The sequence below is a fragment of the Acinonyx jubatus genome, chromosome C1 (genome assembly GCF_027475565.1).
Source record: "Acinonyx jubatus isolate Ajub_Pintada_27869175 chromosome C1, VMU_Ajub_asm_v1.0, whole genome shotgun sequence".
NCBI lineage: Eukaryota > Metazoa > Chordata > Mammalia > Carnivora > Felidae > Acinonyx > Acinonyx jubatus.
In genome coordinates this window covers 151,731,921-151,757,819 of record NC_069381.1, presented here as the reverse complement: position 1 = coordinate 151,757,819, position 25,899 = coordinate 151,731,921, and the positions used below count along the sequence as shown (strand labels likewise).

Here is a 25,899-nt window from a genome sequence, read left to right as displayed (position 1 = left end):
TTTAATCTTGTTCTCCCTGCCTTGGACAAGCGGCCCAATGGCCTCCTGGTGTATCTACCTATTCTTCAAGTGAAAGATTGTAAGTCAAGATATGGATATGCATATCCAAAAGATCAGACTAAGGCCCTGATAGTATGTGTGATCAAAAAATTTTCCTCTTCTACTTGTAAGACAAAACTCAGAAGTTATGAGAGAAATGGCTAGATTTTAAAGGCAATCTGTAATGGCTGAATCTTTTATTTTTGCCTCTTGAACCATATAGCAGTTTGTGAGAGTCAAGCATTTGATAGCTGACTGGAAATAAATGAAATGTAAGCGCATTTCAGTGGAAGTAGGCCAGTTGCTAACATTCTCTTCTATCTCTGAAAGTTAAATTTCATGTTTTAATTGGATAAAAATCAAGAGCAATATTCATCACAAAGGAGAATTTCTATATGAGTTCATGTTATTAGAGGGAAAAATGGTCTCATGGCCTTTATGGGTGCTGATTCTGTCATTTCTTATGAATGGTATTTGTAGTCAACCTTCTTGAAAACTACATATTCAGGTACCATGTCTTTGAGAACATGGTTCTTGGATCAGCGTGCAGCTTCCACAGTATTGCGCCAGGCTTCTGCTACAGCCAGGCATGTTTTCTGTGGCTGAATTAGGCCTGGAGAATGTTGCATCTTAAAACCTGCTTTCCAGTGTGCATTTGTAGAGCATAAGCCATCATCCCTCTGTAGATTCAGTAGTTTCTACAAGGGATGGAAGAATCGAACTTTTAAGTGCCATAAAATATTGGAGGGGTAAGGAGAAAATAGTACAAGAACACAAGTTTGAACTTGTACTATATGGTTTATATGGAAGTTTTCTACAGTTATGCCTATATACCTAATTATATTTTTCTAACTACTTCTAAAAAAGTATTAATTTTATTATTTAGTATAGTATTGAGTTCCTTAATATGGAAAATTTCATTTCAGGTTTCTTGGCTTTTTTTTTTTAATACCACTGTAGTATCACAGCTATGGCAATATAAAGAAAGTAAGTTATTCTTTGTGTTTATCATCAGTCACTTGCTTTTAAATCAGTTACATGCTTTTAAATAAATTTGGAGGTCATTTTGGTAGGGCTATGATAAAATGTATCACAAACTACGCTCTATCAGAGTATGAGTGCCAAATATTGAAATAACTAGAAAATGTTTAGATTACATAGATGGCATTATATCAACGTACAAGATTTTAAATTTCTAGGATTTAAGTTTCTAGGGTACAGATTAATTCTTTAAAAAGACAGCAGTAAAATCCTTTATGTATACAGTGACTAAAGCATATCAGGCAGTATATCATAATTAGTAAATTGTAACTTAATAAGAGCACATTCTAAGCTTTACTTTATAAGTAAATTCACAACTTTTGAAATTTTATATGGTTGACACAAGATTTTTGTAACTTCATAGAAGAAAATGTATGTATTTCCCTATGACAAAAAAAATGTGGCCTATGAAGATTACAACAGAACAAGCCTGATACTCCAAGTTAAGAAGAATTAACTTATGTCAACTTCCACAGGGAAAGGAGTTTCCCACAAAACACTTCTTAGTGAAATGAACACTAGCCTACCAACTAACTTTTCAGCTTTGGTGCATGAGGGTCTACAAGACTCTGAATATTCCTTAAGAAACTTCTAAGGTATAAGTTAAAATCAGAAAATCAGGAAAACTTAAAATCAGAAAAACTCCTGAGTAACTGTGAAGCAATTCTCTATGTAAAATGGGTTCTGCTTGTTTGAAAAGAGTAGAATACATGTGGGGTTTTGGAAGGGTGGTTTGTCTGTTTTTAAAACCCATGTTTTAAAATAATAATGCCAGGTAGATAGAGACAAACTAACTCACTACTGACCCTCTATTTTACAATCTTTACAATGTACAATGCATAACTTCCATAACTATTTAGAAAATTGAAAGTATTTATATCCAAACATGTTAACCACATTCACAAAAACATTTATAACCTAAAGACAGTACTAATAACAAAAGAACATCCAATGGTCAATACTTGGCAATGTTAGATTCAGTTGTCATTCAGATTAGCAGCTACTATTACTTGTGTCATTCAGGTTTAAGTTAGTATAGTGTTTGTATTTAAATATAAGACCATCTGTAGACTATGTGGCAGACAACTATAATGTGAAAAATTGAACATCTCACAATTATATTAACAGTGGTAAAATGAGAAGAGTGTGTTTTCTAGAGTTGTCAAATGGGAAAGTATACATGTATTTGTATATCTATACATATATGCTGATTACTTTCTTCCTTCATTGAATGTCTGCCAATATTTTAGAAAAACATTTCTTTATTGAATGTCTGCCAATATTTTAGAAAAAACATTTGGAAATTTCATGGGTTTTTATTGCTAAAATATTATTAATTTTAAATAATTCCTATTCATTAAAAAGGTATTTTCTAATACAATTAAATAGACTTCTATCAAGGCCATTATTGAATTATGTATCAAAGTGGAGAGATGAAATTACCTAAACACTATAATTCTCTCTATAAAAGTAATACAAAATGCATTCAATCATTTATTGGCACTCTCTAAATTTGATATAAATATTTAGTGTTTATTCTGTGCTTGGGTCTTTTGGTATATATATGTGTGTGTGTGTGTTTGGCATATACGTTTATGTATGCATACATAAATATATAATTTGTACCTATGTAAAATTTTATGTACATACATAATTTATATACATTCATGAGAATATCTGATCAAAGCAATCATGTATAATGGCCTAACATTCTATAAAATTTAGCATAAAGAAATCATGCAAGAAAGAAAGGCTTCATGGAAGAGGTGATCCATGACTAGGCTCAGAAGAAACTGGTGAATTTGGTTTGGCCAATAGGAAGAAGAAATATGGAATGTTTTATAACTAACCTGAAAATAATTTGGTTTCTTACTGGTTTTATTTATACAGTGGATATTATCACTGCCACTCATCAAATATAATAGTGTTCAACCCATAAGTCACCAGTGAAATTGGAAGGGAAGAGTTAGTCGCTGAATTCAAACAATTATCCAGTATTTTCTTTGTTATATCAGAAGCTGTTGCAATTCTATCCAGTAGTAGCTTTTCTGGGATTTTCTTAAAAGAATAAAGATATTCTGGTTATAAGAAGCAGAAAAGTCTTGCGGGAAGAAAATATGTCTCAGTGTTTCAGCTCTCCAAAAAGTAGAGAAATTCAATGATAAAAATTCTTGTACTATAATGATCCTAAGAACCATCAGCTGAATATGATGGCCTAGTTTCTCTCTTTAGCATATGCAAGACAAGGAGGTATTTTATTATAGAATTGTATTTTGATTTAAAGTATTTTTCATAATATATATTCATAATATATTTAATTTTCATAATATATTTAGTTGGGCATGATTAACCTCACCTTCAAAGTAACATTGCAGGAAGTGTCATCTGGATAGTACTTTTCAACTAGTTCACAATATAAAATATTAAACTACATTTGCATTATGATTCCAGTGAATCAAGAATCTTAAGCCAAATTTCCTCCAATATGACCAATGTTTAGGGAGTCATTTGGGGATTTTTTTGGTAACACATTAACTCTTTCAGAAGGCTAGGGCACAGCGACCCCTACCACTTAGCTACGAAAGTTAATGGGGGCTTTGGAACCATTACCATGTCCATGTGCTGTTTTACTCATCCTAAAATCTTTACATTGGCCAGGCTGTGTTGTATGTCATGTCTTTGCATCAGTTTTCATAAAACACTGCAAATCCATAATGTCTTCCCAAGTGATCTCAAAGTATTTATATGTTTATTCTTGTAACATTAAAGTGGCTCTTCCCAGCCATGTGGCATGTCACAATGATTTATTTACAGGAAAAATTCACAACTTGGTAACATGTTGAATTCAGAATGTGCTCCTAATAAAAGTCTATACAGATTCTGCCCAATGCCATTTATGAAGAAATTTCCATTTGATTTAGGATTCTTTGGCAAGTATTGAAGTCATTTAAGCAGTTCAAAAAGAGAGAGATAGAGAGACAGAGAGAGATCCATCATCTTTCTGCTAGTAAAATAAGATTATGTAAGCCAGAGGAAAAATATAGCCCAAAGTTGAAATATAATGACTGTGACTAATGTCAATGTGCTGCTCTTCCTTTCTAAAATTACAGAAACATGGACAGTAGTTTGAGACAACTGGTAATGTTCTTTGCTCTGAAAAATTCCATCATAAGAGGTGGAAATTATAATTTAATTTGATGCATTTTAACTAATATAATCAGTAGTGGATGTCAACATACCAAAATTTCATCAAACTATTTTTGATTTGGTCTGAGTATTAATGCATTAAGCTATTTTCATATGGCACTCATATACAAATGGAGATCATAAAACAATCAGTATGACCCATCATTTCCAAGTCACCCACGCTGAATGCTGTCTTACTTTCTTCTGTATGAATCAGGTCAGCAGTTCCATTGTTCTAAATAGTAGGTCTTTAATTATGTTAAATTATTAGTACCTAATGTCAGTAACGTTAATAGAGTCAGATGTAATCACCATCATTTTTTCACACCATGACAAAGAGTTTCCAAATTAGCTGAATAAAAGGGGAGAAAAATCACAATTTGCAATGGGGTTTTGTTTCCAGAAATTAAATGCAACCAGCTCATCTGAAGGAAGCACAGTGGATGTTGCTCCCCCACGGGAAGGTGAACAAGCTGAAATGGAGCCTGAGGAAGACCTTAAACCAGAAGCTTGTTTTACTGAAGGTAAATAATTTCTAATATGATTCAAATGCAATGCATCTTCTTTTCTTACAGTGGCTGAAAATACTTCACTTGAGGGAACTATTTTAAAGAAATGGTAAAGACACTTTATCTTTGCTTTTTTCTTTTCTTCTGAAAAGTTAATTTATCTATATTTCCAGATTACAGTGGAATAGCAGTGATTTGACATGTCTTTTGTTTTTCGTTTCATCCTCCAGAATGTGGAGAGGCTAACCCTATGAGATAAATAGCGTTCTGGAATGTCATCTTATTGATACTGACTGCAGTCCCTTCAGACCTCATTGACAATGTTGTGATTTGATTTATAGATGCTACAATAATTATACCCCATCCTTCACAGTTTCAAATGTGGTTAATTTGTGCTGTGACCAGAGCTGTTAGGGGATGCGGATGTTTTGTAGAGTTTTGACAGGGAAAACAGTAGTTGTTCTCACAGAGACCAGTATAGTGTCTTGCACACAGATCAATAAAGATTTGCTGATTCACTGTGACTGGATTTAATCCAATGAGTAGTAGCTCAGAGAGAGCAGAAGAATGGATGAGAATTAGAAATAACATGAAAACTAGGAGGGGGAGGACAAAGGAACAGAGATACTAACTGACAAGATGAGTCATAGTGTAACTAAGAAAAGCACTGAGGCTGAAAATAAATTAGCTTGGGAAAAATGACAGTGGCTGATACCTAGGACAACAGGGGGCTTTTCTGTACATGAAAAGAAGGAAGTAAAAAATTCAGGATCACATCAAGGAATTAATAAACAATTTGAAAGTGCAGTTTTCCCCCAAACCTATTTCCATCAATGGCCTTGAGGCAAAGAGCGATTCTAACTAGTATTAAAACATTTATACTCATGCAACTCTTGATAAAGTAATTCCTTGAATTTTAGGTGGCTGGCTGAATATATAAGTCTGAGAATGATTCATTTTATAGGAAAGATGCTAAAGATAACTAGGGAATGAAGTAGCCAGTTCCCCTGTAAATGATGATCTGAGACTGGCATGGGGAGAAAGCAACAAAGTTTAACTTTTTCCTATTTAAGATTAAAATATATTTTCTAGGAATGATGGAGGTGGGTGGGAAAGTGAAGAATGTGGGTAAGGGGATGGGCAAAATAGATGGGCAAAATGGGATTAACAGGTATGAACTTCCAGTTATAAAATAAGTAAATCATGGAGATGAAAAGTATAGCACTGAGAACACAGTCAGTAATATTGTAATAACTATGCATGTGACAGACTGTGACTACACGTATTGTGGTGAACACTCAATAATGTATGGGATTGTTGAATCAATATCTTGTACAAAATATATATACATTTCTAATTTATTGTATTTAATGTTATCTTTTAGGATGTATTAAAAAATTTCCATTCTGTCAAGTAAGTATAGAAGAGGGCAAAGGAAAGGTCTGGTGGAATCTTCGGAAAACCTGCTATAGCATTGTTGAACACAACTGGTTTGAGACTTTCATTGTCTTCATGATTCTTCTCAGCAGTGGTGCTTTGGTAAGTAAAATGCAAAGTGGTAAGAATCAGGTTCTAGTGAAATAGCTAATGCTCTGAAAATACCACAAACATACATTGAGTTTAAGAGGCAAAAAAGGAGGTATATCTATGCCTTGCAGAGCTTGGCACCCAGAGTTTAACTATGCAAAACTCAGCACAGAATAAATCAAAACTATGAACTGCCAGATGGAATTTCTCATCTGGTGTTTATCTAATAGATGTTTTCCTCACTGAGACAACCACTTACAGAGACATTCTGTAACTACGTTAACTTCTATGTCAAATACCATCCAGTTCTCCCTAATAATTATATTAACATTTATGGACTAAAAGTGTATTGTGTTTTCTTTATGTATAATCAGTTTATTCTTTCAAAATAAGACAGATCATTCAGGGAATCAATGAAAGTAATGTTGGAATAGGCCAAGTCGATCCCTCATTAACAGAACTTCTAGTTATTTCCTGAGTTCATATTACTTCTCTAAAAGCATGTCTTTATGGCAGTAATTGAGACAGAGATTTGAGGGTGAGAGATAGGAAAGAAAGAACATTTAAATCAGTAAAGATATTGACATTTCCTTGCCAACATTTTCTGTTAGTTTTAGTCTTCAGAATTTGTCTGTTTGTCAGATATTAACCCATATTTATCAAATTACTGCTTTGTGCCCAATATTATACTAAGCAATTTTATCAAGTATTTGAGGGAAGCAAGTAATTCAAGTAAAATAAAAGTATTTTTGACTCACAGGCTTTTGAAGATATATACATCGAACAGCGAAAGACTATCAAAACCATGCTAGAATACGCTGACAAGGTGTTCACTTATATATTCATTCTGGAAATGCTCCTCAAATGGGTAGCTTATGGATTTCAAACATATTTCACCAATGCCTGGTGCTGGCTAGATTTCTTGATTGTCGACGTAAGTATCCTGAGTGATTTTTATGAAATTATTTTTAAAAAGGCAAGTTTGACATTTCACATATTTCTATATTAAAACCTTGACTTTTGAGAACCTACTCTCCCTAATGCTGACACAACTATGCAGTTAAAAAAAAACCTACAGTAAATGTAAAAGAAAGTGCGTGTTCTGTGCCATAAGCAGACAGCTCTTTTTCTGAAACTTAAGGACCTCAAGGTAAGGAATAGCTAAAAATCTATTAGTTGACAGATCTAAGCTCTTAAATTATTAACAGTTTTTAAAAAATCTCCAGGAGGTAAAATTAAGATAGATTTGGGGCCAGAGATTGTGAGATTGCATTTTAATTCCTTTCTAGACTACCTGTTACTAAATAATGCTAAAATAACCCATCGATTGTATTCATTCAGCCACATATCCACAGAGACAATAAAATACATTTCCACTCTTAAATCAGTAAGTAGATATCCCAGTAGCTCTTCAGACATACACCATGCAGAGAGTTAGGTATAGGAGCCCTGCTCTGAATCTGACTACCCTGGGGTCAGTAGTCATAAAAACATCACTAGTTATAGGATCTCTCTGACTTGCACCCTATTCTCATTCCAAGTGATGAAGAAACACTGGAGCAAAATGACAGTCATCTGGTTCTTTGTAGTCTTTGATATTCCACTGCACAAAGCTTCACAGCCTCCCCCAAAAAACAAGGTACTTCAAGCACCATCTCTAGCTGTTCCCTAGCAATCAGAAAGCACTTTTTAGCCCTAACACTTGCCAATATGAATGAATAATTGCTGTATGTGTGCATTCATTTTATCATTTTGACAAGTGTGGGCCTATCTAAATTCTACTCCCCTTTTTCCCACGCATGCATAACTTATAAATACTATAACCAACGTTATAGTTTAACCCTTTGAGTTGATAAGAAATCTGCTACCAGATCACTTCAATGGACCAGAAATGATTTCTAATTCCCATGGTTGGCCTTTAATGGACAAAAGAAATGAGTCTCAATGTTACCCTGAAAAGCTATCCATAAGGGAAGTTTAATATTCTTATGATCTGCAGTGGAATGGGCCTCAAAGAATATCTAGGATTTATTCTAGACATTAGGAAACTGAAGCCTCAGTTTAAATAATTTTCCCAAGATAATACAACTACTTAGTAACAAAGCTGAGATTAGTGTCCAAATTTCCTGATTCTCAATTCAGTTCTCCTTCACCCCATGAGTTTCCTATCTGTTATAAATGTAATACTGTATTTTCAGACTGTGGCTTTGGGATTTAGCACTTATTATCATCTCCAGCTTCTCCCTGAAGAACACTTAAATACATTTAAGAATCCTCTCTGGTTCAGAAAGATCTTGTCATGCATGAAGGTCATTTACAAATGTGATAGAACTTATCCAGAGAATTCTGAAATTTACTGAAATATTTACATTTACTAAAAATTTTACATTTACTAAAATACTACATTCTACTTCAAGTATTTCCATATATTTGCCCCATATAGGAAATATAAATAAGATGCTAAAATCTCTCAATAGCAGGGGTTTTGTATCATGTTTGTATCCTTAGAGACACCTAATATAGATATAGAAGTATCTATTGAGTAATGTCTAAATGAATAACTTTAATTTCAAAAAATGTTGCTAAAAAAAATTACTTCCCTTTTAGTGAGTCTCAATTAGTAGGCTGGAACTGGGTAATTAAAGCCTTCTACTTTGGGACAAATTATGTTACCTTAAATGGGTCTAGGGTCTATCCTTCACAAAGCTAGGGCTGAAATATGTGAATTAATATAACCTCAGTTAACTTGTTCTCAGACCACTGGGTCCACTAAGCTAAAGTAATCATAGACATAAAACTGTTCTTGAAAGTACAAGTAAAACATACTTAAAAGGGCTTCACAGTCCATCAGGTAAATTGCTGTTAAAAAGATACATAAATAAACAGCCACAGAAAGTTAAAAAAAAAAATCTGAGGTGTAAGTGAAGTACTTCAAACCAGAAGGAACATGTTTCAAACCTTGAAAAATGTATCTGTGTAAAAATGTGATCTCTTCAATTCCCTACCTAAAAGTAAATGTAGACTGCAGTGGGCTACCTATCCAACCTCCTAACATTCATTCATTTATTTAATAAACGTGCTGAGCACCTAAAAAGGGCCACGTGCCATTTTAAACAAAGGAGGTGTGAACATGAACAGATCAAGCTCTGTTAGAGCGTACACCCTCTGGAAGGAAGGAACAAACATAAAGATATAAACAAATAAAATCTAAAAATAAGATCTTTTGGGGCTCCTGGGTGGCTCAGTCGGTTGAGCGTCTGACTTCAGCTCAAGTCATGATCTCATGGTTCATGAGTTTGAGCCCCGCATCAGGCACTGTGCTGACAGCCCAGAGCTTGGAGTCTGCTTCAGATTCTGTGTCTCCCTCTCTCTCTGCCCCTCTCCTGTTCATACTCTGTCTCTGCCTCTCTCTCTCAAAAATAAAACAAAACATTTAAAATATACGTAAATAAATAAAAATAAAAATAAGATCTTTTGTCGTATGTGGTATGATTGTTTTGCCTATTTGGGCTTTTGTTTCTTGACTTTGTTTTTTTGTCATGTAGAAATGTTTCATATTGATTTGGTCAAACTTATCAGTCTCATTTTTTTCCCTTCTTGGTTTGTTGATGCTTCTGAAGACCCTGTCATGTCAAGATTATTAAAACACTTTTTCATGTTTTTTCCCCAGTTTTATAGATGGAGTTTTGTTTGTTTCTTTATCCATTTAATTTTTATTTTGGTGTAAGGTGTGAGATTAGGATCCGACACTATTTTTTTCAAAATGATTTCTGCCTGCCTCTCTCTCTCTCTCTCTCTTTTTTTAACCTCTCCTTTGAAACGCTACCTTTAATTACATGGTAAATCTCAGCATGTCTTGGGTCTAATTTGGATTTTATTTGTTTCATTCATTTCTTTGTCTATTAACATAACAACTTGAATTACTGCAGATTTATAATTGGTTTTAACATCTGGTGGGGTCAGTGCTCTCTGTTCTTAAAACAATAATAAATTATACTTATACTTTCTCATGTTAATATTTTAAAGTTTATATAGTTCCAAAGGCTCCTATACAACATTTTAAAAAATATATGAAAACATATATTAGCACCTAAAATAATTGTATTATTTCTTATAATAGTTTTTTACTTTATTCCTTTGTTTTGTTGAGGTCAACAATAATATATCAGCAAATAATGATTTCTACTACTTTTCTAATGCATATAGCTCTTATTTCTTTTTCCAGAAAGTGTTAAAAAAATGTTGGTAGTGGGCATATTCTTTTAGTCCACTTTAATGAGAATGCTTCTGGATTTTGCCATCAAAAATCATGCAAGTATTTGGAATGAAATGTATCATTGGAATGCATGGAGGTGATTGTGGTTTTTACTTCAACTTGCTCATACTGAACTTAATAAATCATCTTAAGCCATTTTAAAGAGAAATACATTCACATTACTTGGTTCATTAACCACTCACAGAACTCCCAGGGTCTTCTTCAAAATCATCAAATCCCTCCTGCATTAATTCTCTTTCTCAGTCTCGTTGATACAGAAACGTGGAAAGGTATGGAAGACAACTAAACCAACCTCCTGAAACTTGTAACACAAACAGGTTCATAAATTTGCTGTATTGTGAGGCACCTGGATTCATGTAAATTTATACTAAAAATTCAGTTTTTGTCACAGGGCTTCTCTTATACTTTGTACACATTAGCAGGAGTGCCTTTTGTATTTATCACAAAAGAGATGAAACCAAAAATAATATACATTGAAAGGTTGGGGACATATTTTCTGAGGTGGAAAACACATTGGCCTTGAAAACAGAAGACTTAAATTCCTGCCATGGCTTGCCCCTTGCTACCTTTTCTTGGGCTAGTCATTTGACCACTCTCAGACAGGTAAATAAGTAAAAAAAAAGACCATTGTAAGTTGTAAAGCATGCTATCAATATAGGATATTATCTTCAAATTTTAAGTGCATGGCAAATCTTTAAAATTATTTTTTTCAATATTGCCTTAAAGTATATGAAGTTTTTCACATTAGTTACCTCAATAAATTAGTTTTTATCCTACATAAAATGGGATGAGGCCCATTAAAGGAAGCTCAGTTACTTGTGCCCCACTTCTCTAAGAACTCAGAGTCAGGCATGGTGAGGTAGTTATATGCAAGTGGTCCCTCCCAGTCTTGGAACCCAGAATTTCTGATCCATCCAGTACTCTCTGATTTTGGCTATTGCCTTTCTTTTCTTCTCAAAGCATAAGCTTCCTTACTTGAGGTCTTGAGGAATTTCCAGCCACTTCCCTTTAAACTCCCAGTTCTCAAATAAAAAGACTTGGAGAGCATGAGGGAACTCTTCTGAAAGCAGCTCCAGAGGCCTAAAGAAACTGTGAATGCTTCCTGAGGCAAAGAAGCCCAGAATACAGAAGATTGCATGTTCTCTAATAACCTTTCCCATCTTTCCAGTCTTCTGTAGCAGCAAACACTAGACAGAAATGAATAGCTCAATAAATTATCTTGCCACTAGTCATTTATTTTTCTGTTAAATTCTGTGAGATGTACGCTAAATTAAACAACGAGGGAACAGTGGTTCCATTTGCCTTTAAAGGCTCAGTTCTGTTTTTTGTGTCACGCTTTGTACCATGTGTTCTTGGGCAGATGACTGTTTCCATTCTACCTCATAAGACTGTTGGAGGATTCATTCAGATCCATTTTCAACAGCCTTTCTCACAAGAAATTAAGTTCACATGCCTTTAAAGCATCCAGCGGATGTAATGAATTAACTCCTCCCTCCCTACACATTAAGGAAAGCACTTGTACAGTCCTTGAGAATTGAGAAGATAGTCACTCAAACCATTTTCTGTATTTTGTGGCTCAGATGACTAACAAATATCTTCTTGGAGGTCTTAAAGCTCTTCCTGTTACAAAACGAGAAACAAATTTTTGATAAGGTATGCAAAAGGATAAGGTATGGTTTTGACATCAGATCACTTGGGTTCAAGTCCCAACTCCACCTCTTATTACCTCTTCATCTCTTTTCTTTTGGGGAGGTGGGGGGCTTAACCTCCTCACCAGTGAAAAGGCAATAGTAATAGTATCTACATCTTGAGATTTATGTGCATAAGGCACTTAGAACAGAACCTTGCAGTGCACCTGGGTGGCTCAGTTGGTTAAGCATCTGACTTCGGCTCAGATCACGATCTCACGGTTTGTGAGTTCAAGCCTTGTGTCGGGCTCTGTGATAACCACTCAGAGCCTGGAGCCTGCTTTGGATTCTGTGTCTCCTTCTCTCTCTGCCCCTCCCCCCACTTGCACTCTGTCTCTGTCTCTCTCTGCCTCTCTCTCAAAAATAAATAAACATAAAAAAATTAAAAAAAGAACAGAACCTTACATATAGTAAATGTTCAATATATGCTACTATATCGAAAGAAAATCTAAGCAAATAAAGTATCTTCCTCTCAAAAAAGGACATGCCTTCTTTAACCTTTCATACATTTAACTAAAATTTCATTACGTGTAAATATCAGAAGATGTATTTCACTAAATTATAAGTCCAGAAGTTTGGGAAAATATTTCTTCATTATTGTGAAACTACAACACAGTTTGATAAGTTTTTTTTTCAGGTAAAACTATCCCATTATTTATTTATACAAAACATATTCAGCCAGATAGCATTAGGCACCGTAAGAGAAGAATGTTTCATGCCAGTCCATGAAAAGTTTATGTGACCTGCCTGGAAGGGGAAAAGAAGATATCTAAGCAACTGACTCTATTAAATGGTAAATGCTTCCAGGACACATAACCAAGACACTATATAAATTCAGGAGAGAAATACAACTTCCAATCAATGATATTAAGCACAGATCCACAGAGAATCTGGCTTTTGAATCAAATCCTGAATCATCAGTTATACATACACAGGTTGAAAGGGGTTCCATGGGGTGAAATATCTAACTTGAAGGGTTTACAGATGTTTATAAAAATGAGCAAAGACTCTGTTTCCATTGGTAAGAAAAGCAGTGACATCAGATGAGCCTGGCAATGTAAGATGATCCCACTATGTGGAAGGTGAAGGCTGCCAAGATACGTCTGAATTTTATGTGGTTGGTACTAAAGAAGAGACACCATATCCTATGTCTTTAGTCAACAGTTTATTTCTTGGTGGACTGATTAATATCTTTTGTTTTGTAGGTTTCTTTGGTTAGCTTGGTAGCCAACGCTCTTGGCTACTCAGAACTTGGTGCCATTAAATCCCTACGGACACTAAGAGCTTTAAGACCTCTAAGAGCATTATCCCGGTTTGAAGGCATGAGGGTAAGAAGAAAAAAACTCTGATGATTCATGTCAGAATTAAATGTAGGTGATCATTTAGATACAGAGGGGTACCACACTCTTCTGATATTTAGTTCATAGAGTTACAGAATTTCAGAGCAGGAATCTTAGAGATCACTAAGGCCAGCCTCATGAAACCGAGGTTTATACAAGCAGGTCCTCAGAAACTGTGGCAGAACAGGACTAGAATTCAAGTCTTCTGATAACAGTTCAAGGATGTTTCTACAACATCCAAAAAATGTGCTGCCATTTATTTCTTTTCATTGCTTATGCATTTTTAAATGATTATTTACTATTGACATTCATCTTAGTAAGGGTGTTTCTTCCTCCCAATGGGCAGTTTGATTCCTCAGAAATCACTGGTAATGAATGAAAAGTAAAGAGTTTTTGTGTGCTTTACTTCTTCAATTAACAGGAGTAACAAAAAACACTTGTTGTACAAGAAAACAACACTAAATTGTAGCCTCTGATAAAATCTATACATCCTAAGCAACCAAAATAGGGGGTTGGAATAATAAAGTTGGCATTTCAGGCAACCCCTGGGGTTTGTTTTAAAGATTGCTCTTTTAACAGAGCATTCTGAATGAGGTTCACTTTTTCCATAGCATGTGTATCGTTCTCGCCAGCTCTCTTCTTTAGTGTATATTTTATGCACCTACATGTAAAGTACACACTTATTGAGTTACACAATCTTTTGTCATGCCCCTCAAAATACTATTTAGCAAAGGCCAGCTTTGTTTAACCCAGCATGCAAATGCACATGGCTATTAAATTTCTCCCTGGCCGTAGGGCTTTTATGTTAGAAGGTTTGTTTGGAGCAATAAAAACACTTCAGCCTTGACTTGGAGATTCACTCATCAGGGAGAATGAAACCACTCTCCAGACATTCCAGAAGCACTGTAAGCAAACAAATATTTGGTTTTACATTCTAATTTCATTTCGTTGCTACTTGATAAAAAAGTCACAGGACAAGATAAAATTCATAAAAATTATATAATTTCAAGTTCTTTTCAAACCAATCTTTGCCATTATTGACTTAAGCCCTCGTCCTGAATCCACAGCTGCATATTAACAATTCCTCTTTGAGGGGAGATAGCAATTGAACAAAATAAGAAACTTATAAATTTGCTCCAATCTGAAAAAATAGTTTGGCATTTTAATTCAACCATATGGCAGAATTAATATTCCCACTATAAAATATGGTAAATGTATCATATATTTATTTGGTAAGAAAATTTGTGCAGGTCATTTTATACAAATTTTAGTAACAAAGAAATGTGGCAAGTATAATATATATGACTTAATTTCTAAAAGAAATAAAACAAGTAGCATATGAAATTTTTACAACTTTGAATTTCAGGTTTTGATGTTAATTAAAAAATTTTTGGTGTTGATTTCTAACATAACATTTGCAGTATTTAAAAATTTTTTAACGTTTATTTGAGAGAGAGAGAGAGAGAGAGAGAGAGCAAGTGGGGAAGGGGCAGAATGAGAGGGAGACCCAGAATCCGAAGCAGGTTCCAGGCTCTGAGCTGTCAGCATGGAGCCTGATGTGGGGCTTGAACCCATGAACAGTGAGATCATGACCTCAGCCAAAGTCAGACACAACCGAACGAGCCACCCAGGTGCCCCACTTTTACAGTATTTTAAAATAAAACAATAGTTTTATTTAATATACATGCCTAACAAAATAGTCCAATATGAATCAGATTAAATTAGACAAGAAAAGATACTGTCAACCTCCCTAGAGATTTCAAAATACAACTTAAGCTCTTTTGAATTTAACAAGAGGAAAGGTAACTTGATTTCTCCTTCATGAAACAGGTCAGTGTAGGTTGATGAAGCAACATGTACCCCAAAGTGAACATTTGAGAGATTTAGAATAATAATGAGGACATATTCAGTACTTTTATGTCCAGAGATAAATTCTATCTCATTTAATATACTTTTTTAAATTGGGATTTATCAGTAGAGAAAAAAAAAAGAACCTTGTAAATTCCTAACTCTATTCTTCATGGTCATAAAAAGTTGACTTGATCTGTGGATGCAGATTTAAGGCATTATTAATACTTCATTTGTAAAGGATTTGTTTAACCTTGTTTTCAAATCATCAGTCATTCATTAACACTTTTGAAAATTAAAATGTTTTGCTGAATGACGATTACTTCTTCTGTTGGTATTTAATGCATTTTTTTCTTTTCTCCCCAGCATACAAACATTTTCTGACTCCATCTTACTATATCAGGTTTTTATTTCTTTTCACACTTTGGCATATTTTGGTTTCCTTAAATCCTTTAGCTCTTTAGCTGTGTCACTGTTTGTTTTCCCTTATCAAACATGTCCTAGAAAACATCCAAGAAACAACTTACTCACCTAGATTTTTAACTCTTTTCACGCCCATTTTAATATTAAATAAGTAAATGAAAGGAATGGTTTCCATTGTAACGATCTGTCGGCTGTCTTACCCTCGTTTCCTCTTCTAGGTTGTTGTGAATGCTCTTGTTGGAGCAATTCCCTCTATCATGAATGTGCTCTTGGTTTGTCTCATCTTCTGGCTGATCTTTAGCATTATGGGTGTGAATTTGTTTGCTGGCAAGTTCTACCACTGTGTTAACACGACAACGGGTAACATGTTTGAAGTTAGTGAAGTCAACAATCTGAGCGACTGTCAGGCTCTTGGCAAGCAAGCTCGATGGAAAAACGTCAAAGTAAACTTCGATAACGTTGGCGCTGGCTATCTTGCGTTGCTTCAAGTGGTAAGTTGCCACTGTATGAGTTCTGAAAACATTTTCAAAATGTTTCACAAAAGATCATTTCTCTGATGGTCTTTGATTGAATAATTAATATCTGACAGTATAAAAGTAGTTGATGATAACACCTATATTATCAACTGAACTTGATTTTAAGATGTTTTGCAGTTAACTTATTATGTATTTATAGCAGTGTTCTGCTTTTAGTATGTTTTAATATGGCCTTGTATTTTTTCCTAGGTTTTTTCTTTTTTTTCTTTTTAATTTTTTTAATGTTTATTTATTGAGAGAGAGAGGGGAAAGGGGCAGTGAGAGGGAGACAGAGGAACTGAAGCAGGCTCCGCGCTGTGAGCATAGAGCCTGATGTGGGGCTCGAACTCATAAACCATGAGATCATGACTTGAACCAAAATCAAGAGTTGGTCACTTAACCAACTGAGCCACCCAGGCGCCCTGCTAGGTTTTCTCTTATTATATATTGAGGACTATTGCACTATACTGTTTTTAGTTTTCTTTAGCAGTCATTGCCAAAGGAGCAATTTTATATGTTAAAATAACAATGTATAGTTTATTGATGAATTAAATATATTTTAGTGCTAAATTAAATCATTAGCCAGGAAATTTATTGTACCAACATCTAAGGAGGATGGTTCTAGTATTTGTGGGAATACAAATCTTATGGGTAGATTTCAAAATGTATAATGTTTAATAATTTTGACTCAGTTGACCACATATTAACTAATCAGTTATTTGCTAATGAAAACCATTGAGTTGTGTTTAAACTCCCCACAGGTTTGAATCGCAGAGCTTATGTTTTTGTATAAAAAGGACTTGAGACTAAGATGGCAATTTTATGAATCAAGCCTCCAGATAAATTTTAGTGTAGAAAAAAAAATACAGTATCTTCCAAGAGAAACAAAGAAAATGAGTTCCAGACTCTAAATAAAATCATATTCTATTTCAATTTAATTTCTTCATTCAATTCATTTCAATCTATTTTTTTAAATTTTTTAAATGTTTATTTATTTTCGAGACAGAGAGAGAGAGAGAGAGAGAGAGAAAGAGAGAGACAGAGAGAGGAGGTGGGGGAGGGGCAGGGAGAAAGGGAGACACAGAATCCAAAGCAGGCTCCAGGCTCTGAGCTGTCAGCAGAGGCTAATGCAGCACTTGAACCCACGAGCTGTGAGATCATGACCTGAGCTGAAGTTAGACACTTAACCTACTGAGCCACCCAGTCGCCCCTTTAAAAAAATTGTTTTTTCACATTTCAACCTCTTTGTAGAAAATTTTACAATATTATACAAAAAGTTACTCATAGTAACACTATCAGATTTTCATATAGTGAAACGCCATATTCTTAGATTAAGTTTTTAATGCAGAATTCAAACATGTATTGTTCACAGGCCACATTTAAAGGCTGGATGGATATTATGTACGCAGCCGTTGACTCAAGAGATGTAAGTATCACTCATACTATTTATAGATACTAGATTCTTCTATAGTGAACATTTGCAATAATTTAAGTGAATGACCCAGAATTTTACACTAGATGCAATAAGAACATTTATAATTTCATACAGAAATGATCCTCGTAAGCTAAAGCACTTAAATGAAGATGATATTTTTGTTAATATATGTCTGGTAAATATATCTAATATACATAGATCAGAAGACATCAGACTGATCCATAAATAAGGCTCAAGATTAGAAATGTTGCTCATGGGAAAGTAACTTGTCTCTCCCTCTCCCTGGAGAGTATGATAAAGCAGAGTTTGTAAAGCAGCTTCCAAAAATATCACGAAAAAAAGCAAGGAAATTTCAGGGAAACTCAATTTTGAAAATAGGAATTAAAAAATTCCTCAGAACGCATCTGTTTATACTGCATTTTCCTCTTAGAAGTTGATGTTCTATTATTAAAGCCATATCTTAAAGAACCAACATCTCCAAACCCAAATTTAAAGTACTGCAAAAAAAATTATATGACTAATAATAGGTTCAAATGTTTCTTGTTTTATCAGTTATTTATTCTAAAAAATGTGTATAGGTAAGCCACAATGGAAAGAGAGATTCAGGAACAATCATAAAAATTACAAACTTTCATTATCCTAGATTATACTAGTTTGAAAAAAGAACTTTTTTTTGCAGAAGAGTATCTAGCGCAAGGCGAAAATAGCTTTATATTAAGTAACAACACTCACCAAACTGTTAATAATTTAAAGTATTTATTACATTTTTAAATATTATTTAATATTTTCAATACTATTTAGGTAAAACTTCAGCCTGTATATGAAGAAAATCTATATATGTATTTATACTTCGTCATCTTTATCATCTTTGGGTCATTCTTCACTCTGAATCTATTCATTGGTGTAATCATAGATAACTTCAACCAACAGAAAAAGAAGATAAGTATTCCTCAGCTCTCAACTTTCTCCACTCTGAGGTTCTGTTTGTTGTACATCCAAATCATCAGGATACTCATGGTCAGGACAGACTTACATCAGTTTTCTATTCTTCTCAGTTCACTTTACAGTCAGTGCAGCTGCAGGGTTTCCAGCCTCTAGTTGGTGACTGCTCTCCAGGTTCATCCTCTGCAGAGTTGCTGTAGTGTCTTTGTGACATTAATGTGACCACTGCTTCAGAACATCCAGGGGACCTCCTCTAAAGCTTTACCCTTACTTAGAGATCTTTCAGGAATTATTTCCACCCAGTTTTCCAGCTTTATTTTCTCCCACAACACCACATTTCTACATTTCTGGATCTACTTCCCTACTCCTCAGTCAACACCTACCATCACTACTATCACATGCTACACACATAGCTACATGGATATTCTGCCCTTTCTGAACAAGCCATGCTCTTGTACGTGACTTGTACACGACTTTACATAGGGTATTTTCTTTTCCTGGAATGCTCTGCCTAGTACAACTCTAGTCATCCTTTAAGGCCTAGCTTAATGGCACCTTCATATATAAAGCCTGTTTCTGAGTCTTAAGAGTTTATTTTGATTTCTGTAATACTTTTTTTTCATACCCTTATGCATTTTCCACCCATTTTCATTTCCCTACTGCTCCTTATGGCAACAAGACATTGTGTCTCATATATCTATGTAATTCTGATACCAGGTACATTTTCTAGCATACAGAAATGACTTCTAATTATTGAACAAATAAAAACTGTCAACAGTGAAACAGACTAAGAAAACATTTTTTCCTTTCATGGAAATTTATTTGAGATCCCTGAGCTTCCTTCTAAACATAATATAATCATATTAGGATCCTGTACTAATCAGAGATTTACGTTATTAGAGGTTTTATATAATAATAAAGTACTCAGAATTTTATTTAAATGAGGAAAGTATATATATATATATACACACATACACACACATATATATATACATGTATTTGTATATATATGTGTGTGTATGTGTGTATATATATACATATATGTATATGTATATATATATATAATTTCCATTTAAAACCTGAGAAAAGACTAAAAGATAGAGTCAGAAATATTTTTATACAAGTGCCGTTATAACACATGTTGGGATTGTAACCAGTTTTATACTTATCTTTACTTTGGAGGTCAAGATATCTTTATGACAGAGGAACAGAAAAAGTATTACAACGCAATGAAGAAACTTGGATCCAAGAAACCACAGAAGCCTATACCTCGGCCAGCAGTAAGAACTACTCATCTTCTTTAATATTCTAAAGCCTTATTTCCATATGATGAAATTGGCAGTGCTCGGGATGAGAACATATTGGGCGATAATCACTAATATGTAATATGCCCTAATTGTAAAGTTCATTGTTTAATACAGTTCACAATCACTACACTTAATAAAAGTTACTAAGTTCTTAAAAAGGAGATAATGTTCTTACAGTTTGTCAACTGAAAACATCCAACTTGGAGGTCCTAATAACTGCTTCCAAAGCAGCCTTCATACTCCTGCTGCCACCCGCTGCTGTCAGGAATGCACCCAATTTTGCTATATGGCACTTTTTGCCATTTAAATATGAAGTCTGGGGGCGCCTGGGTGGCGCAGTCGGTTAAGCGTCTGACTTCAGCCAGGTCACGATCTCGGGGTCCGTGAGTTCGAGCCCCGCGTCGGGCTCTGGGCTGATGGCTCAGAGCCTGGAGCCTGTTTCCGATTCTGTGTCTCCCTCTCTCTCTGCCCCTCCCCCGTTCATGCTCTGTCTCTCTCTGTCCCAAAAACAAATAAACGTTGAAAAAAAAAATAAATAAATATGAAGTCTGGAGGGGTGCCTGGGTGGCTCATTTGGTTAAGCATCCGACTTCAGCTCAGGTCATGATCTCCCTAGTGAGTTCGGCCCTGTGTCAGGCTCTATGCTGGCATCTCAGAGCCTGGAGCCTACTTCGGATCCTGTATCTCCATCTCTCTCTGCCCCTCCCCCCCTCTCAAAAATAAATAAAAACATTAAAAAATTTACAAAAAAAATATGGAGTCTGGAAAACTGCATCCTGCCCTATCACTTCCCTCTATGTTATTTGTTCTCTCTATTTGTAGGACTAGAAAATATTCTTAACCTTTTTAGAAAGGAAAAGTGTGTCATCAAAGTAGTTTGTTTCACCAAATACACAAAGATGAAAAAGACTTATTTAGAATGCATATTCTGTAGAGCTTCATAATAATAATAGTGATGGATTATGTTCAAGAGCTGTACTCTAACTTATCTATCTTCTTAGATGGGTAAGGAATAAGGAAACTGAGGCCCCCCCAAAAGGTAAAATATTGTACCTAAAGTCATAAGCTTATAATTGCCAGAACTGGGACTTGACAAGGTCTCGTGAATACTATAAATGACTTCACATTACCATATTTTTAAGAGTTTTGGAGTTGAGGTTGGGGACAGTCAAGGGGAGATGTAGGGCAGGATACACAGAAGGGCATAAACCTGCTTTACTGAATATTTTGTTTAAATATTATATTTAAGAAAAGGAAACTTGGTCAACTCATGAAATTGATTTTCAGTAACCTGTGAAATTTTGTATTTTTATTCTAAATTATTAATTTATTTCCCTAATAGAACTATATTTAATGGCCATATAAGTAATCTTTAAAAGTGTGTGACTCCTGAGATGATTGTTAATAATAAGACAAAAAACAAATCATACATTTTTGTTGAAGCATGAAGAGGTGAAGAAAGTGATAGTGAACACACAGACACACATAGTTAGAAGAGGTATAATTAAATAGAAAATGAATATTTTTAAGAAGGGAGAGATGGAAATCAGATATAAACCAAAATTCCTGAAGTACTGATAAATGAATTAGGGTATTCATCCATCTAAAAGTCTGTCTGTATCAGCTCACTTTTTAAATCTTCATTATTAGTTGTCATGATTTTTTTGTAAAAACTATCATAGTTATTTGAAATCAAGCAAAGCCCATACATATTAACAGCCAATTGTCACCAATTTATGTTTTACTGAGTTTTGTTTTTCCATGGAACTTAAATAAACCAAATATGTTTTTTCTTATCATATGACTTTTTTCATTTCCTTCTTGTATTTTAATGTGAAGAGAAATGTAGCATGAAAAATTATTTGGAGTAATGTGAAAAGGGTGTAGATCTCATGGCCATATATGGAAGGACTTCACCTGCAATTTTAATGGATCATTATTTATGAAATATGCATATTAACCCTCTCTCTTCTTCTTCTCTCTTTCTAGAACAAATTCCAAGGAATGGTCTTTGATTTTGTAACCAGGCAAGTCTTTGATATCAGCATCATGATCCTCATCTGCCTCAACATGGTCACCATGATGGTGGAAACTGATGACCAGAGCAAATATATGACTCTAGTTTTGTCCCGGATCAACCTTGTGTTCATTATCCTGTTCACTGGAGAATTTGTGCTGAAGCTCGTCTCTCTCAGATACTACTACTTCACCATAGGCTGGAACATTTTTGATTTTGTGGTAGTGATTCTCTCCATTGTAGGTAAGAGTGGTTTAGTTACAGAGGGGTACAGTTGTAGGTAAAGTTCCCTAAGGTCTGACAGCTGTGTAACATGGAAATTAGATCTGAGAATGATAATGTGTATAATCTAAAGTTTACCACTGCTGTTCATTTTCCTCTAACTGAGGAATGTTGGTATTCAAGAGTAAAAAAAACAATATATTTGGAGACTTCAGAAATAACCTTTGTTTGTAATTAGCACATTTCATGTGTGGGATAACTCTTCATAGTAACTGAGTATATATAACCTTAAATTGCCATGACACTGTCTGAGATTATTTAATTTGTTGGATTTTCCAAAAATCTATATTGGCTTATGACATTATAGAATGATTGAATAAAATTCTGTAATCTTTAATTGCTAACATTAGGGAGTGGGCCCAAATATTTAGTAAAAGTTTATACACAATCTTGCTGTTTTCCCACCCCTTGCAAAGATAAAGCGTTCATATAAGCATAAGATATTCACTGTTTAGCTCATTTGTATATTTTCCACAGGCATGTTTCTGGCCGAGCTGATAGAAAAATACTTCGTGTCCCCTACCTTGTTCCGAGTGATCCGTCTCGCCAGGATTGGTCGAATCTTGCGTCTGATCAAAGGGGCGAAGGGGATCCGCACGCTGCTCTTTGCTCTGATGATGTCCCTTCCCGCCTTGTTTAACATCGGCCTCCTGCTCTTCCTGGTCATGTTCATCTACGCCATCTTTGGAATGTCCAATTTTGCCTATGTTAAAAAGGAAGCTGGAATTGATGACATGTTCAACTTTGAGACCTTTGGCAACAGCATGATCTGCCTGTTCCAAATTACCACCTCTGCTGGCTGGGATGGATTGCTAGCACCTATTCTTAATAGTGCACCACCTGACTGTGATCCTGACACAATTCATCCTGGAAGCTCTGTTAAGGGAGACTGCGGGAACCCATCTGTGGGGATTTTCTTTTTTGTCAGTTACATCATCATATCGTTTCTAGTTGTGGTGAACATGTACATCGCTGTCATCCTGGAGAACTTCAGTGTCGCTACTGAGGAAAGTGCAGAGCCCCTGAGTGAGGATGACTTTGAGATGTTCTATGAGGTTTGGGAGAAGTTTGATCCTGATGCCACCCAGTTTATAGAGTTCTCCAAGCTCTCTGATTTTGCAGCTGCCCTAGATCCTCCTCTCCTCATAGCAAAACCAAACAAAGTCCAGCTCATTGCCATGGACCTGCCCATGGTCAGTGGCGACCGGATCCATTGTCTTGACATCTTATTTGCCTTCACAAAGCGTGTTTTGGGCGAGAGTGGAGAGATGGATGCCCTTCGAATACAGATGGAGGACCGGTTCATGGCATCGAACCCCTCCAAAGTCTCCTACGAACCCATCACAACCACTCTGAAACGCAAGCAAGAGGAGGTGTCTGCTGCTATCATTCAGCGTAACTTCAGATGTTATCTTTTAAGGCAAAGGTTAAAAAAAGTATCAAGTGAATATAACAAAGAGGCAATTAAAGGAAGGATTGACCTACCTATAAAAGAAGACATGATTATTGACAAATTAAATGGAAACTCCACCCCCGAAAAAACAGATGGAAGCTCCTCTACCACATCTCCTCCTTCCTATGACAGCGTAACAAAGCCAGACAAAGAAAAGTTTGAGAAAGACAAACCAGAAAAAGAAAGCAAAGGGAAAGAGGTCAGGGAAACTCAAAAGTAAAAAAGAAACAAAGAAGTATCCTTGTGATCAATTGTTTACAGCCTACGATGGTAAAGTCTAAGTGTCAACTGGACTCCCAGAGGAGGTCTATGCCAAACTGACTGTTTTAACAAATACTCATGGTCAGTGCCTATAACAAGACAGTGACCTCACCATGACTACAACTCTGTGAGTCAGGGTATCAACAAGATTGACAAGAGGTTGCTGTTTTCCTTACCAGCTGACACTGCTGAAGAGAAACTCAATGGCTACCTAGACTGTAGGGATAATTGTGCAAAGTGATCATTGTAACTACACCAAACACCTTTAGTACAGTACTTGCATCCACTCTATTTTTAACTTCCATATCTGCCATATTTTTACAAAATTTGTTCTGGTGGATCTCCTTGCTCCCTAATTCATAGTTTATTCATAATACTATGTCACTATTTTTGTAAATGCAGTTTAAGTTGAGAAAAAAGTATATAAGAGCCCTGTGTTCCTCCTCCATAAATCTCTTAAACAATGAGCAAAAGTGTTTTGAGAGATAAAATTCTTGCTTAAAACCAGAAAAAAAATATTCTAATGTCAGTAAGTTCAGGTACTTCCATTTTCTAGAAGACTTTAATTTTGAAAGTGTTTTGGTCTGTTATATTTATTTACATCTGAACAGTTATGTGCCTGTACAGTCTCCTCTAATTTTTAAAGGATTATTTTTATGCAACAATTGTTTCAGCAAGTGCAAATTTTATTCTAAGTTCCAGAGCTCTATATTTAATTTGGTTAAATGCATTGCAAAAACAAAACAACAAAAATCTAGAAAAGTGTATCTAAAGTGTCACTTTAGAATAGTTGTCCCACTTTCTGCTGCAGTATTGCTTTGCCATCTTCTACTCTCAGCAAAGCTGATATTTTATGTCAATTCAACACCCCCTGTTATGTAAATAGTTATTTTATCCTGTGGTGCATGTTTGGGTAGAAATATATATGTATATGTATATATAATGTATATATATACATATAGATACACATATCCAGATCAACAACTTCTGTTAAGTCAAATATGTACCACAGTGTATATGTCTTTTGCAATCTTCCAACAGGGATGTATCCTGTACCATTCATTAAACATAAATAGTTTGAAGACTATCACTAATGCATGTTAATATTGCCTATGCTGCTCTATTCTACCCAATTCATTCTTCACAAGCCTTGGTTAGCAGTCACATGTTGGTAGAGTGAATTCAAACAGCTCTATCTAGTATGTCAAGCAGAATAGCTTGCAGTTATTTAAAAGTACCTTTATTTTTGCATTTTTAATTCAACTTGAGTGTCATATGGTGTCTCTCTATATTTCAAGGAAACACACTGCGCACTGCCTATTGTCAAAACCTTGTGAACTTTTGCTAAAAATATGTCTAAAACTTGTTTAAATATAAATAATGTAAAAATATGATCAATTTTATTTGTTGCATTTTGTACATAAGAAAATTATTTTCAGGTTGATGACATGGCGATTTATTTTACTTTATGCTTTTGCTTTTTATTTTTAATCACAACTCCAAACTTTTGAATCCATAAGACTTTTCAATGGATAATTTCCTAAAATAAAAGTTAGACAATGGGTTTTGTGGATTTCTTTGTTATAATATATTTTCTACCATTCCAATAGGAGAGACATTGTCAAAAATTCAAACATGGATCATTTTTTACCAACTATGGTTGCCTCAATATTACCCGTTATTCATGGAAGTTTTTTTTTTTACTCAAACTTTTGTAGTATTTGCTTATGCAGACTAGTCTTATTTTTTTAATTCTTGCTACACTATAGCTATTAGAGAAATAACACAGGCTCTGTCCTTTTTAGCCATG

At 34.8% G+C, this 25,899-nt stretch overlaps 1 protein-coding gene across 7 annotated transcripts in view; it reads left to right on the top strand.

Moving 5' to 3' along the window:
- Window positions 1-25,651, top strand: part of LOC106982877 (sodium channel protein type 3 subunit alpha) — a 113,992-nt gene extending 88,341 nt beyond the window's left edge. For all 7 annotated transcript variants that reach the window (XM_027055590.2, XM_027055589.2, XM_053215196.1 and 4 more), the window contains 10 exons: window positions 4,670-4,790; window positions 6,160-6,314; window positions 7,063-7,236; window positions 13,472-13,594; window positions 16,096-16,368; window positions 17,765-17,818; window positions 18,629-18,766; window positions 19,945-20,049; window positions 22,066-22,336; window positions 22,853-25,651. In XM_027055590.2, the coding sequence (XP_026911391.1) occupies window positions 4,670-4,790; window positions 6,160-6,314; window positions 7,063-7,236; window positions 13,472-13,594; window positions 16,096-16,368; window positions 17,765-17,818; window positions 18,629-18,766; window positions 19,945-20,049; window positions 22,066-22,336; window positions 22,853-24,048 (2,610 nt within the window). In that variant the 3' untranslated portion in view covers window positions 24,049-25,651. The remainder of the gene's footprint in view (window positions 1-4,669; window positions 4,791-6,159; window positions 6,315-7,062; window positions 7,237-13,471; window positions 13,595-16,095; window positions 16,369-17,764; window positions 17,819-18,628; window positions 18,767-19,944; window positions 20,050-22,065; window positions 22,337-22,852) is intronic.
- The last annotated feature ends 248 nt before the right edge of the window (window positions 25,652-25,899 follow it).